We start from the raw sequence: 14,419 nt of genomic DNA, 5'->3' as shown, positions 1-14,419 counted from the left end.
TTTAACATAACATGTCCAATTTTTCACCCTAAAGTACGAGTTCAGGAAGCCTTAGGCATACATCTCACGGACAGCGCTACACGATTAGACTGCGACTTTTGCGTTTATTTACAAAGATTTGTCCGAGCGAGACACTCCGAATCATTTATTTTTGTTCCATCACTAAGGTAAGTAAAATATTTACGTCTAACGAGACTGGATCCTTATTCAAAAAGTTTCGAATCCCTTCTAGTGGCACTCAAACCAATGGCGTCAAAAAATGGCTAGTTGTTTAAATATATGTTAGCGTTTTGGAAAAGCTTAAGCACACATGAGCTGTTTCGTCCATATCGAAACTCAACAAATGAGTGCTGGAAGTTGGGTGTGCGATGCTTTGATTAGCAGCTGTGGTCCGCTGACCGCAGGAGTTTGCACAGTTGGAGAATGAATTATTTTTGCAGGGTGAATAAGATGTGATATCCGACAGAATCAGTTTTTGACTCATTCGGAAAATCTGGTCACCAGCTTGTTCCAACTGGGTAGTCGTCAGTCTAGACGGCCATCCTTATCATCACCAGGACTTACAAGGAGTCAAACTCAGCGTTATGGGTGTGTTCTCGGGTTCGAAAACATGCGGTCATACAAGACCTTCCGCTCAGATTGCGACTCATCAGGTGGGTGGTCATACGGCCATTCCAGGGGGTCGGTGACTATCTAGAGCAATCTGATCATTCATCATTAGTCAGGTGATTTAAATAAGCCAGCAACTATAGGTTCTACTAGTAGTGGGCAGGTGCCTTCACGATTTTCCCGGCGGCATGTAATTACATAAGCAGACATCAACTGCATACTTAGACTGTGGAAAGTATGTTAGATGCATAGGTGATGTTCCATCTTAGCTGTTGCAGTAAACGGATACACAATAATGTTCACAATAACAAGCATCACCTCCATGGTTTTCGAATGAACACTCTGCAGGGCAACAATAACGTTCTGTATATCAGTTCGCCGTAACTCGCTGACCAGAGAATTCATGCGTGTCATGCGGCCTTTCCAAAAGTCGAACTCTCCATGAGGCCCGTTTTGTTCTCGTTCAACTCTCAATAATTCCACTTCCTTTACTTCCTGAAAACCGAGCAGTCGTAAAGTTGAGGTTATGGTGGGAACATGAGTCAAAATGTGATCAACGTTCACCTTTGAAGCTACTAGTTTAACCATTATGCTATTTTGTGAGTTCAAATCCAACCGCTGAACCATCTGTCAACCATTACAGTGCCAACAAAGGAGGCAAAGAATTCCAAACTGCTGCTTTGTGGATAAAGAGAAATTCAGCCCAATGAAACCTGTTCGCAGTAAAATTGCGAACGTTTGTGTGTTTCCACTTTTCTGAGTGATCAACATGGTACTCAAAGAAAGACGTATCGCTCAATTCAAAGCTCAAAACACTGCCAGGATTACCACTGATTTTGTCTACGCCTACAGAAAAGTGGAATTACGCTTGCCTTTTCGCATGGTGCAAACTGAATGGGAAGTTTTCAACTTTCAACACCAATCCATCCGCTTTCATTGACAAAGCATCATATTAAAAAAATGAAGATACATTGAAATGAGATGAACTAGTTTGGGAGATTTGCGTTTATTTACGAAGATTTGTCCGAGCGAGACACTCCGAATCATTTATTTTTGTTCCATCACTAAGGTAAGTAAAATATTTACGTCTAACGAGACTGGATCCTTATTCAAAAAGTTTCGAATCCCTTCTAGTGGCACTCAAACCAATGGCGTCAAAAAATGGCTAGTTGCTTAAAAATATGTTAGCGTTTTGGAAAAGCTTAAGCACACATGAGCTGTTTCGTCCATATCGAAACTCAACAAATGAGTGCTGGAAGTTGGGTGTGCGATGCTTTGATTAGCAGCTGTGGTCCGCTGACCGCAGGAGTTTGCACAGTTGGAGAATGAATTATTTTTGCAGGGTGAATAAGATGTGATATCCGACAGAATCAGTTTTTGACTCATTCGGAAAATCTGGTCACCAGCTTGTTCCAACTGGGTAGTCGTCAGTCTAGACGGCCATCCTTATCATCACCAGGACTTACAAGGAGTCAAACTCAGCGTTATGGGTGTGTTCTCGGGTTCGAAAACGTGCGGTCATACAAGACCTTCCGCTCGGATTGCGACTCATCAGGTGGGTGGTCATACGGCCATTCTAGGGGGTCGGTGACTATCTAGAGCAATCTGATCATTCATCATTAGTCAGGTGATTTAAATAAGCCAGCAACTATAGGTTCTACTAGTAGTGGGCAGGTGCCTTCACGATTTTCCCGGCGGCATGTAATTACATAAGCAGACATCAACTGCATACTTAGACTGTGGAAAGTATGTTAGATGCATAGGTGATGTTCCATCTTAGCTGTTGCAGTAAACGGATACACAATAATGTTCACAATAACAAGCATCACCTCCATGGTTTTCGAATGAACACTCTGCAGGGCAACAATAACGTTCTGTATATCAGTTCGCCGTAACTCGCTGACCAGAGAATTCATGCGTGTCATGCGGCCTTTCCAAAAGTCGAACTCTCCATGAGGCCCGTTTTGTTCTCGTTCAACTCTCAATAATTCCACTTCCTTTACTTCCTGAAAACCGAGCAGTCGTAAAGTTGAGGTTATGGTGGGAACATGAGTCAAAATGTGATCAACGTTCACCTTTGAAGCTACTAGTTTAACCATTATGCTATTTTGTGAGTTCAAATCCAACCGCTGAACCATCTGTCAACCATTACAGTGCCAACAAAGGAGGCAAAGAATTCCAAACTGCTGCTTTGTGGATAAAGAGAAATTCAGCCCAATGAAACCTGTTCGCAGTAAAATTGCGAACGTTTGTGTGTTTCCACTTTTCTGAGTGATCAACATGGTACTCAAAGAAAGACGTATCGCTCAATTCAAAGCTCAAAACACTGCCAGGATTACCACTGATTTTGTCTACGCCTACAGAAAAGTGGAATTTGCCTTTCCTTTTCGCATGGTGCAAACTGAATGGGAAGTTTTCAACTTTCAACACCAATCCATCCGCTTTCATTGACAAAGCATCATAAAAATGAAGTGAAGATACATTGAAATGAGTCTGTTATAGCCTCAGAGGTGTCGAGGCAAGTCTGCGCAAACCCAGGCATCACAAAATTTCCTATTGAATAAAACTCAGCTTCACATCAAGACATCTCAACTCTCGGCGGATCACACATAAACACCGGGACATGTTTACTTGGAAGCAATATCGAGATCAAAGTGGATAATTCCAACTGATCGTCTTTTCCCACTGTTGCAAGACGAAGGTAATGAGCGTACACAATGCCCATTTGAGTGTGACGGTCTTTGTCCCCAGAGGGTTGAGATCGATTCTAGCCCTCACCTCCATAACGTGAAATTCTTTCTCTTTCCAACAGAAAATGAAACGCGTGTAAAGTGTACAAGCCTCCCGATTGTGGGCATGTGAACTAACAACACAACAAGCTGGGGACACAGGCAATGGAACTTAGCCATCACGGAATTTGGAAACAGTTAAGAGCTGGCTGTATACGGCATTAGCAAAAGCTTGTACGTTTTACCTAGTCATATTTCGGACTTTCAGCAAACTTCCCCAACCGAGAGAACTGTTTAAACTGCACTTCCGCTCATACGAGAAAGGGGAACAGCAACATGGGGGTTTGAAACAAAATGCTGTCCACAGGAAAAAAGAACTATGTGCGTCATTAGTCCTCGCAGTCGTTAAAACATCGGTCCATAAAGATCAGGCACACGTTGTGGACAGACAGAAAATGAGAGCACGTTGACCACTGGATCTTTGAGCCTGACAAATAGAATGAGCATGACAGGACAGTGTACAATACAGACTTTGAAATGAAATAGATTCACAACAATTTTATTGCCCAGTCTATCCTAAAAAACTGTCACTCGAGTAAAATGACTTGTGTCCCAACATAAAATACTGCTTCCTCTTCACTTGTTTATCCTCAATACATAAACGTAGTCGATGGATGGCTTCTTACAAACTCTAATGTGTTTTTGCAGGCTATCGAAGCTGTTTTCTGGATCAAATGTTGCTTGCTCGCATCAACCTGTACGTTATTTGATCAGTGTTCAGGCACTGGAGAATTTCGGCTTTTAGGGAGCGATCTTTTTTTCCCACCTAATTTAAAGGATTTTGCGTGGACATGCGTATAAATAGGTCAATTAACTGTCTAGGTTTTCCAGGTTTCGCTGCCGTGCGGTAGCCCGATGCACTGAAATCCTGATGTCTGTGTGCAAGTGGTGTTTTCACCAGACGTGTTTTGTATGACAACCAAATGCTCTGCTGGCTTTCACACTCCGTGCATTCGGTTCGTTATGAAACCTTGGGACTGTGGACAGCGGGTAATCCAGGTGGCAGAAATCCGAACAGTGCGCCATTTCAAAACCATTCAACAGAAGGACTCCTGACTCCTGGTGTAAGTCGATTAAGGTCAACGACTTAAGAAACTGGGTATTTTAGCCGAAGCGGGGATGTTCCTGGGTCAAATGCTATGATCGTTCACCGGAATTTCGCATAAGAATGTCAAATTAAGACACAATCAACCGATAATGACAGTGTAATTGGTTAGATTGCGTAGTGCCACAGTCGTGAATTAAACAGAGAGTACATTGAAATGATATACCTCTTTTGCAGTGGAAGACAGCTCTATATGTGGGTATTAAATACAGACTGAACAGAGCTGAGAGAACGACAATTTCACTGTAATGCCTAATCATTTCATACTCAGATTTTTACCCATGCTAACAAAGGAAGCATGATTTTTTAACGAGGTTGAGGAAGACGTCTGCAATGGCGAGATATGTATGGTGCTCCATAGCCCACTCCAAATGACCGAGTCAGAAGCTTTGAAACTCACGAGTGGTTTACGGACTGGTTAGCTCGGTTTACAACAGTGTTGTAGTACTCGTCTTGCGGTAAAGATTGATTCAGTTGTGTCTCGGCCACTTCAGAATCTCCAGCAAGCGTTTTTGTCATAAAGCCAGAAACCAATCACTTAAAAAGTAGGAAGCCAAAAAATTGCCTGTTTTGAAAAGAGGACTAGTTTCGCGGTCGTGGCCCGCCTTTCGTTGGGAGTTTCCCCTTTCTACCTAATCCCAGATTGTGCATTAAGGCTGATACATTACCGGCAGTGTCTTTCACTTTGGCTTAAATGTCGCATGGACACCACCCTTTGCGAATGCACTTCCTTTTCCTTATAGATTTCCATCTAATCCGGAACAGCGACGTTAAGCGGGGACACGAACCTCAAAACGCGGTCATATATTGGCAAGACCCCATGTAGAACATGTTGACAAACGTGATAGCCGTAGAACAACAGTGAGAACGCTGTTAACGTACTTAAAAGAAGGCGCCTAAAGTATACAGCAACTGGCGAATATACGCTCATTTGCAAACTAATTTGGTTTTTTTGAGAGACTCATCTGAAACTCAGCTGAATCTCTCGTATGTGGTGCTTCCAGCAACTGAATGTGCTGCACCAGGCCGCCTCATGTTTCAGTCGCTACGGATTTTCAGCAACCTTATGAGTAGTGCATTACAAATATATACACAGCAACTGGTTTAGTAGTATTGCTTTGGAGCCTCCTGTCAGCTGCGTTTGCCTTTGCTCAGTGTGTGGAATGACGTGAGTCACTGCTCCGTCACTAGTAGAACGGTCTCAGTCTCAAGCTGGTACACAGGAGGAATTCCGTGAGCTTGTCCGTTCAATTATTCGCTGGTCGTACTAGGAAGTCTTCAAAGTTGTGAAGCTAACACTTTATGGTGTCTTTCGGACTGGCAATATCGCAGGTGAAGCCGCGGTCTCGCATAGCGTAACGTAGCCTTATTGTTATGAAGTCTATCAAGTCAATCGCAAACACCATGCTGTAGAATGTAAGCTAATGGGGCCTAGCTCAAGTGGGTGGGATTCCGACGTTCGATTGTCACCTTGCCCATGTAAGTATCATTATGTCCATTATCATTATGTTGGATGCGGTCAAGCCGGACACGGTCAAATAGCTGAGTGTGAATCAGTCACCTAACCAGGACTTAATCCGTCGTCCACTCATAAGGTGGTTGAAAACTAGCGAAATACACTCATTTACAAACCAATTAGGCTTTGCGGGAGACTCGCCTAGAACCCAGCCGAATCGCTCGTTTAGGATGTTTTAAGCTGGGTTCTAGGTGAGTCGCCTGCAAAACTAAATTGGTTTGCAAATGAGTGAAGTTCGCTCATGTTGTGCAATCCGGGTTTAAGAATAATATAAGGTTGGCGGAAACTTGGGGACTGCGCCTACCTGATGAGCCCCAAAGAAGGGCGAAACCGATAGTGGGCTGTCGGAGAGTTTTCAGCAAACTCATGAGTAGTGTATTACGTCTATTGCTAAAAACTCTTCGAAAACTCTTCATTTGAAGTGGACCACTATAAACAAGGGATTCAGCTGAATTCAGTTGGGTTTCCTGCGAAACCAAAGGAGAGTTTTCAGCAAACTCATGAGTAGTGTATTACGTCTATTGCTAAAAACTCTTCGAAAACTCTTCATTTGAAGTGGACCACTATAAACAAGGGATTCAGCTGAATTCAGTTGGGTTTCCTGTCGAAACCAAAATTGTGTGTAAAAGCGAAAGCTAATATGTCAAATCGATCAATCAGCCAACGGAGGAAAACAATGCGTCTGCACTTCAAAGCCACCTTCTCAGATAAGAAATAGCGCAACTATGGGCGTGCGTCCACTTTCCCTCCACTTCTGGAACTTCTACAGTGTACGTTCTCACTTATTAAGGGCGTTGGAGCACACCAGTTGATAGATTTGGATAGACGGGCAGGTAGGATTCAATTGAACTTATTGTCCGAAGCAAAAACGAGTAGTTTTAAACGGTGAAATAAAGTGATTTCACAACACTTTCATTAAGACTGGAAATACAAATCTAGAAAAGCTGCCGTCACGACAACACATATTTAATCATACATGGATGACTTTAGGCGAATCACCCTCCAACATCTCCCACGAAAACTTGTCCCGAAAATCATTACCCCCACTCATGGTTACCTAATGTGAAATTCCAAGCCTATCCGCTTAGGTGTTGGCGTTAACGACGCCAAGTTTGAGTGGAATGCATAGACTCTTTCTACCTGCAACTGGTTCAACCTGCATGGGAGTAACAACAAACAACATCTATTATCAGATAATTCTGCATCGTTAGCAGAATATGCTAGTTTATGTTGACAACGGTGGAACTTCACCGACGTTAGCCATTAAATTCTTTCTCACTACTGACCACAGTGGCGACAATTTACCTAAATGGGCCAAGCGAACAGTAATCAGAAAGAACTTAGAAAATACATCCAAGATCAATATCAGGCCTTCGTCTACGGGTACAATTCGATTTCTAGAAGACTGATATTTTGTCAGCTGATTAGTGAGCAAGAGCACCGTAAAAACACCCACTGGTGTTATTTGCCTGGTCAACGATAAAACAGTCATCAGGCACTGGCGCTTTTCCTCACAATGTCAGACCAACAGAAATGTGGAAAACTGCAACACTGCTTGGACTTTCTGAAAGGCTTAAATTTTGATGATTGGTTTGTAGAATTTCAGGGATAAGGCTGGTATCCTCTCTTTCTACCTCTGTTTACGAAATGTCATATTAATTCAATTTTACTGGAGGCAGTTATCACGAGAAAGCTGCAGCGGGAGGGAGTTATCCTACTGCACCACTTGTTCTGATACCTTGACAGAAAGAGGATTGCGCGGGGTAAAGTTGTAATGGGGAATAGAAAAGGGAAATTGTCTACGCAAGTACACAGTTGACGAAAAGCAAGGATTCTGTCATTACGAGTTATGGCTTACAGGTACCATACTATACTATACCATGATACAGGTCCGTTATCTTAGTTCAGTCAAGTGTTTCCTCATTAAATATGGAGCAGATGAGGTGCATACCTCACGCTTCTATCTGGCATGCTGCGTGATGCTGGTAAATGATGAAGGTGGATCTTGATGATTCGTTCTCAGCAAATCAATCTCGTCGCTGGCTTTTATTCCAGCTGAACCCATAATAGCTGTTTAGACATTAGATCCTACTGGCTTTCCAATGCACTTAGGATCTGATTAACCAAAAAGTTTCTTTTAGATACGGTTTTTGATTTTCTAGCCGCATTCTCAAGTGGCTAAGTGTTTACTCTTCCCTTGAATGAGTCCACTTAGTAAGCGGCGTCCACTCTACAACGAACTACATGCTTGTTTTTCAGCTTCTCTGCCGTTCATGCTCACTAGTCCCAGTAAACTGGTTTCCAATTTCTTATGCCAGAGAAACTCGAGTCCAGTGTTTCCCTTTGGTGTGGACTCACTAGAAAAATTACACCAGAACAGGAGGATGACCGTCCAAACGAGAGTGGTGTGAATATGAACAAATTACAGAAATAGTGGGAGAAACAACATTAAAAAACATATCTTTCTTCGTACTACAGCTTATTACACAGTAATAACGCAAATGGGAGCTTATTCGAATGCCCATTCCCTTGAGAATACATAATCTCATCCCTCTATAGGGATGAGATGCGTGCTATACCTCCGAGGGAGGATGAGGTTCTCGAGAATTCCGTTACTTCTCTCTAAAATTTCGTCCTCATATCATATGTATTGGTTGAAACTCATTGCCCTGAAAAGGTATAAATGCGTAAATCGTTACACTGCTGGTGGTGTGACTTCATCTTGCGGTATGCTCTCCATCTTAGTCATTATTATTAAATAAGGATTTGGAAGTCTAAACAGGCACAAGACGGAGATACTTCGTTAATTAGCAGGAGACAGATATGCAACTAAGTGAGCATATAAATGTACGATAGGAAAAGTGTTGTGCAGATATGGCGTTGTCATCGTACAGTGAATCTGGCTAGCCACTGTTAACTATATCCACCATACTGGGGACCATTCATTCATCTTGACCTTACTAAAACCCATCCGGGACAAGCAACCTATACAAAACAGAGGGCGTGTGATTGTTTATATCAACTGGGTATCAGAATATGGCGTGAAGACCACACTGCTCCCACTGAGTTCTTCTGACGCCTATAGCATGGTTTTCACCGGTATGGCACACAGTTACCACGAATTTGCTCTACTTTTAGAACCATCTCTCGAATGAGACGTCTTGTGGTTGGTCTTTTTTAACTTTGACTGGTTAGGTATCTCCTGTAAGAGACCATGCTGTGAAATAGATCATATTTATTGGAGCCTTAGAAGATGATATCCTAAGAGTGAACAACTTTACCCCACTAGCCTGGAAAGACTGAGCAGCAGTAACCTCCTCTCAAGTTGTAGTTTTTTAAATTAACACGACTGTACATTTATCCTCCCCCAAGAGGCCGCTTCAACGGACCAAACGAAGGTGTTCCTTTTGTAAATTGATTTTTTATGGGTGCGAACTAACTCACCATGGCTGGAAATTGATCTTCGTTAAAGGTTGGGGGTCGCCTACTCTACAAAAACTACGTATTTTGTCTGGCCACGCTTAATTTTGAGATGGTCGCATCAGGGGCCACCTGGTTTGAGTAGATAACTGATACGTTCATGGTCGCGCTCCAAAAAGGATTCTACCGCGAATGATTTACCCGTAAAATGGAATTATGAAGTATGATGAAGTATTGGTGAAATATTCCCTTATTTCATGGTGCTGAGCACAGATGCCACGTTGGCGGGAGCTCTGTGCGCAGCGTGAGCAGATATGGTGGTCCAACCGAGAGATAAAACATCTCTGCAAGTAGTCATAGCTTTTTAGGGGACCCTTTCATGCTTCATCTAAATTTTCCAAAATTAAGGAGGCCACCTCTCGACACGAATCACGAATCATATTTCGGCCAAGCCCCCACCCTGAAAAAAGCTCAGCTACTGTGTTTATCAAACAAGCAAACAGGAGGGCTAACTGGACGCTAGTGCAGCCGGTATGAAGCAGTTGTCTGGCGACTGTGAATCCCTAAGGGATGTATCGATTTCCTCGGCAGTTTTGTCCTAAACCCAGTATCTCAGCTTCACTCATATGTATATCGTATCCCAATCACTGTGAAATCGAGTCAAGATCTCAGTGGTGCTTGATAGTGCGGCTGGCCGTAAACAGCCACAATGGGGCTGTGAGCACCGGGGGCGTCCAGCCCTAAAGCGTAAAAATAATCAAGCATTGTTCATTATTTTATCAGAGTAGCTACGATCCAAAGGCACGAAACTAGCGCTGTCATCTTACATAAAAATGGTTGGTCGATCCTGGATAAAATCCACATTAATGGCCAGCCTATCAGTACGTGTTACAAAAAGCAGGTCCACCACCTTCAATATAGAAACCCTTCTTAATGTAAACACTTTTTTCCTTGGACCGATTTGTATGGTAAAGCAAAACAACAAAACTACTCACTTCGTCAATTTGACGCATCCAATGTGACGCGCTTTCCTCAAGATAGTTAACGAAGTCAGGATGTCGAGACAATTGAATTAATCCTTCTGCATCCATATTGTGCACTTGATCTGGCAGTTTTGAAGGCGGCAGCAAAACCCGTTCTTTCGAACAGGCAATTATGGCTGAATTTGAAATGAATGGAGAAATGAACGATATCTATGGCCCTGCTTCGCGTTATTTTTATTCGATAATATTAAGTAAATCAAGACTGTACCCGGGACAAGTGACTTATTTCTGCTAGGTTCAACATCACTCTAGTCATCGCACGACATCAAGTGTTTATTTCACTATGCGTATTGTGCCAAACTGTGTTGAAGAGTATGTTCCCAGAAGTTGATAATATGTAGTCTGTTCTTTCTAGTTTACGTAACCCACATGTGTCGGTTTTTAGCAAGATAACTTTTGTAGCGTATCCAAAATTTATCAAAATAAGAGATTTGATATCTGAATTAACATGATTTCCAGTGTTGATTGGGATCTGTACAATTTGACGTGCCCTTCGGGGAGATGTGCGTTGCTTGAAATTAATGGCATGGAAGGAAGTAATTTCAATCACGAATATGTCTCAAACCGTCACGCATCAGGGCATCTCTTTTGAAAATGTGGATATGCACGTGGGAACAACGCGTGCATCTAAACTGCTTAGGAAACGTGCGCGGCGCGACATTTGGTTAATTGGCGTTAGTCAGCTCATTTGCATGACCGTCAACAAACAGGGGTTTTTAGGCTGCATTTTAAGCCGTATCAAACAGGCGTGTCTCAGTGTTACTCACACGAACGCAACAGACACCGTACCATTTTACACCCATTATGACCGGTCGATTCTGGAAAAGTAGATTGACTTCGTGGCTGATTGATTGGTAGACGGACGACACCATCGGTGCACTGAAGCTACAAGCAACAAGCTGAAATGTTTACACGACGGTGGCGTATATGATTCATCCGAAAAGCGCCGCATCGTACCTAAGGGAAGAACTGCTTGGTGTATATTTTTACCGAAAATAACATGTGAAACACCTACTGACTTGCGAGAACAATGCATTCTGATAGAAATTCAGTTCATAGAAGATTATACCTATAGAAATAACTGAACGGTTCTGCATCTTTTAGCTGCCTAGAAGCCAATATGATCTGGAAAACATGACCTTTGAACACAGTCAACACAAGGGAGTGCAGTTCGAAAATTTGTGGTGATAATGATGGGTTAGGAGAACTTAATACAACTGACAAGTTATAGAACATTTTTGCAGCTGAATATGTACAGTTTGTTGAGCTGGTTAGGGTAAATACTTTTAAGAGTGGTAGATGAACAAAGACGTCAGTGTATACTGAGTGCAACACTGAATAGCACATAAGCTTAGCTTTTGTCGCTCCACCATAGTTGTCGGGGTCAGTAGTTTTCAATGAAGCTCTGGTAGGACGAGAATTCTCGCGCTACCGTCTTATGGTGCATGAGCGTTAACCTAGCCAACTGAGGTAAAATTTCAGGTTGTTCTGCGGAAGTACCAGACAAAAAGTGCTCCGAAGGAACGTAGAAAATATAGTTGAACGTGACGCTCATGGTGTCTTCCAGAGTTCAACATGGTTCTTAATTTATACAGGAAGTGAGTGAAACAATTCTGGTTTGCTGGCAGGATCGGCATCAACAGCATTCAGCTAACACTACTGAAAGAAGACTAGTGCCTGGTCAGGAATAAGATATGTCAGGAATGAGATATGCATGTTGCTCAGTGTTGTTCCCTGACATTCACAAGGAAAATGAATGTGATATTGTTGTGATTGTGATTGTGATTGTGATTGTGATTGTTTCATTACTTGGTGAATTATATGATCTCCAGAGGTTTTTTCTGGCATAACGGTAGCCGTGCGGTTGATTGTTAGATGTCTCCTAGAGGCTTTATACTACGTCACAGGCTAGATGGTTTGTGTGCAATACGATGCTCTTCTCCAGCGGACTCCCCAGTATCTTAGCACTTTCTGAAGTCCAAACGAATCCCTGAGTAGACCATTCATTTGAATTACCTTTTTGTCACATCAAGCTCTGCTCTTCCCACTTTAGACAAAGGTTGAACTTATTACAGGAATAAGGAAACGTTCTGTTCACTACCGAAATTCGCAATCGTATAAAATATACCGCGACGAGGATTCATCAGTTATTTGTAATAAGTTCAACCTTTGTCTAAGTGGGAAGGAGCAGAGCTTGATGTGACAAAAAGGTAATTCAAATGAATGGTCTACTCAGGGATTCGTTTGGACTTCAGAAAGTGCTAAGATACTGGGGAGTCCGCTGGAGAAGAGCATCGTATTGCACACAAACCATCTAGCCTGTGACGTAGTATAAAGCCTCTAGGAGACATCTAACAATCAACCGCACGGCTACCGTTATGCCAGAAAAAACCTCTGGAGATCATATAATTCACCAAGTAATGAAACAATCACAATCACAATCACAATCACAATCACAACAATATCACATTCATTTTCCTTGTGAATGCCAGGCAAAAACACTGAGCAACATGCATATCTCATTCCATTCTGACAAATAATAACTTGACGATAATAATATCATTTAGAGATGGCGACCAGGAAGAATTCGGTCAGTGGGGAAATGGGGGGTTTATGGCATGTAGAATAAAGCTAACAATGGAATACATATACTGGGTGAGGGGAACTAATTTAACTATTATAGTCAACATAAGGAGAATAGCTGATGGAAAATGAACACAGAAGAACGAGTTACACAAACAGATAAAGTCAAAATGAATTTGTTTGGTGGCGAGTACCATGTCACTGACATATTAGAGCTTACTCTTGTATTATTCACCAATTACACTCATTTGCAAACAAATTTGGCCTTGGTGAGAGACTCAGCTGCAACCAACTGAATCTCCTGTGTATGATGTTTTCCATCAACTAGGTTTGTTTCAGAATGTCGCTTATGTTTCAGTTGATACGATATTCGAAATATTGATATGTTGACATTTTCTTGAGGAAGTACAACACTCATAAGGTTGCCTGAATTATTAGCTAGCTAATCAGGTGATGTATTCCAATGCATGCAGAATGCGGGGTCTTTAATATTGACTTACTCGAAAGGCTTCTCAGGTAGTTCTCCACGTAGTCAAGGTAACCATGCCGTTCTTCATGATTCAAGTTGCCAAAATACAGACTTTGAGCCCACATTAACGGCAAAACCGATGTTTTCATAAATGTATGCAGCTGCTGGAGGAATCCTTCATTCACTTCAAACTTGCAGGCAAAGACATCCTGTATGTGAAATTATACCCGAAATGCGGCATATCAGCCTGATGAATGAGGCACACTTATTCAATGGATGAATTTATCGAAGGTTAGTGTTTAGCAAAATCGTATGTACTGCTACCAGTTTCCTGGTATGATGATGACAGACAGCTAAAATGACTCTGAGTTATGTATATTCACAAGAAGACAACGGCGAAGAGAGTTAATAAAGCCTGTATTTGAACGAGGCATGGTTTCGCTTTTCAGTGCTACCGGAGGACTCCATCGGTTAGATTTGTGTGCCACGAATACTTCACAGCTATGGGTTGCCTGGTTACAGTTTGAAAATTTTGTGAGCCTCACGGCAAATTTTGATGGCAATGCGAAGTAGAACGTAATGGTTCGGGTTAAATCTTCAATGAAGAATGTAAAGTTTCGCGACTGATGAAGGGGGAGATGATTTTCTCGCCAAAGACGACCTCTGTTCACGAAAACATGGATCCTGAGCCTCTGTGGAACGCATCAAGCTGTCACAAGTAGTGCTGACGTATGCAAATATCAGCTCGCTGAGTACGAGTTTATTCTGTCCATCTCCTTTTTATTACTTGGTGTCAGTGACCATCCACGTATTGTTTTACCTTGAAGTACTGGTAATATCCCAAATTCGAAGATATATATATATATATATATATATATATATATA

The 14,419-nt window shown here is 42.2% G+C and overlaps 1 protein-coding gene across 1 annotated transcript in view; it reads right to left on the bottom strand.

Moving 5' to 3' along the window:
• Positions 1-14,419, bottom strand: part of T265_14170 (hypothetical protein) — a gene marked incomplete at both ends in the record, with an annotated part of 154,143 nt that overhangs the window by 123,513 nt on the left and 16,211 nt on the right. Inside the window, 3 exons of the mRNA XM_009172325.1 lie at positions 928-1,104; positions 10,435-10,598; positions 13,566-13,743. Of these exons, the coding sequence (XP_009170589.1) occupies positions 928-1,104; positions 10,435-10,598; positions 13,566-13,743 (519 nt within the window). The remainder of the gene's footprint in view (positions 1-927; positions 1,105-10,434; positions 10,599-13,565; positions 13,744-14,419) is intronic.

Source organism: Opisthorchis viverrini (assembly GCF_000715545.1).
Source record: "Opisthorchis viverrini unplaced genomic scaffold opera_v5_151, whole genome shotgun sequence".
NCBI classification, from domain to species: domain Eukaryota; kingdom Metazoa; phylum Platyhelminthes; class Trematoda; order Opisthorchiida; family Opisthorchiidae; genus Opisthorchis; species Opisthorchis viverrini.
This window is presented reverse-complemented; position numbering and strand designations above follow the sequence as displayed.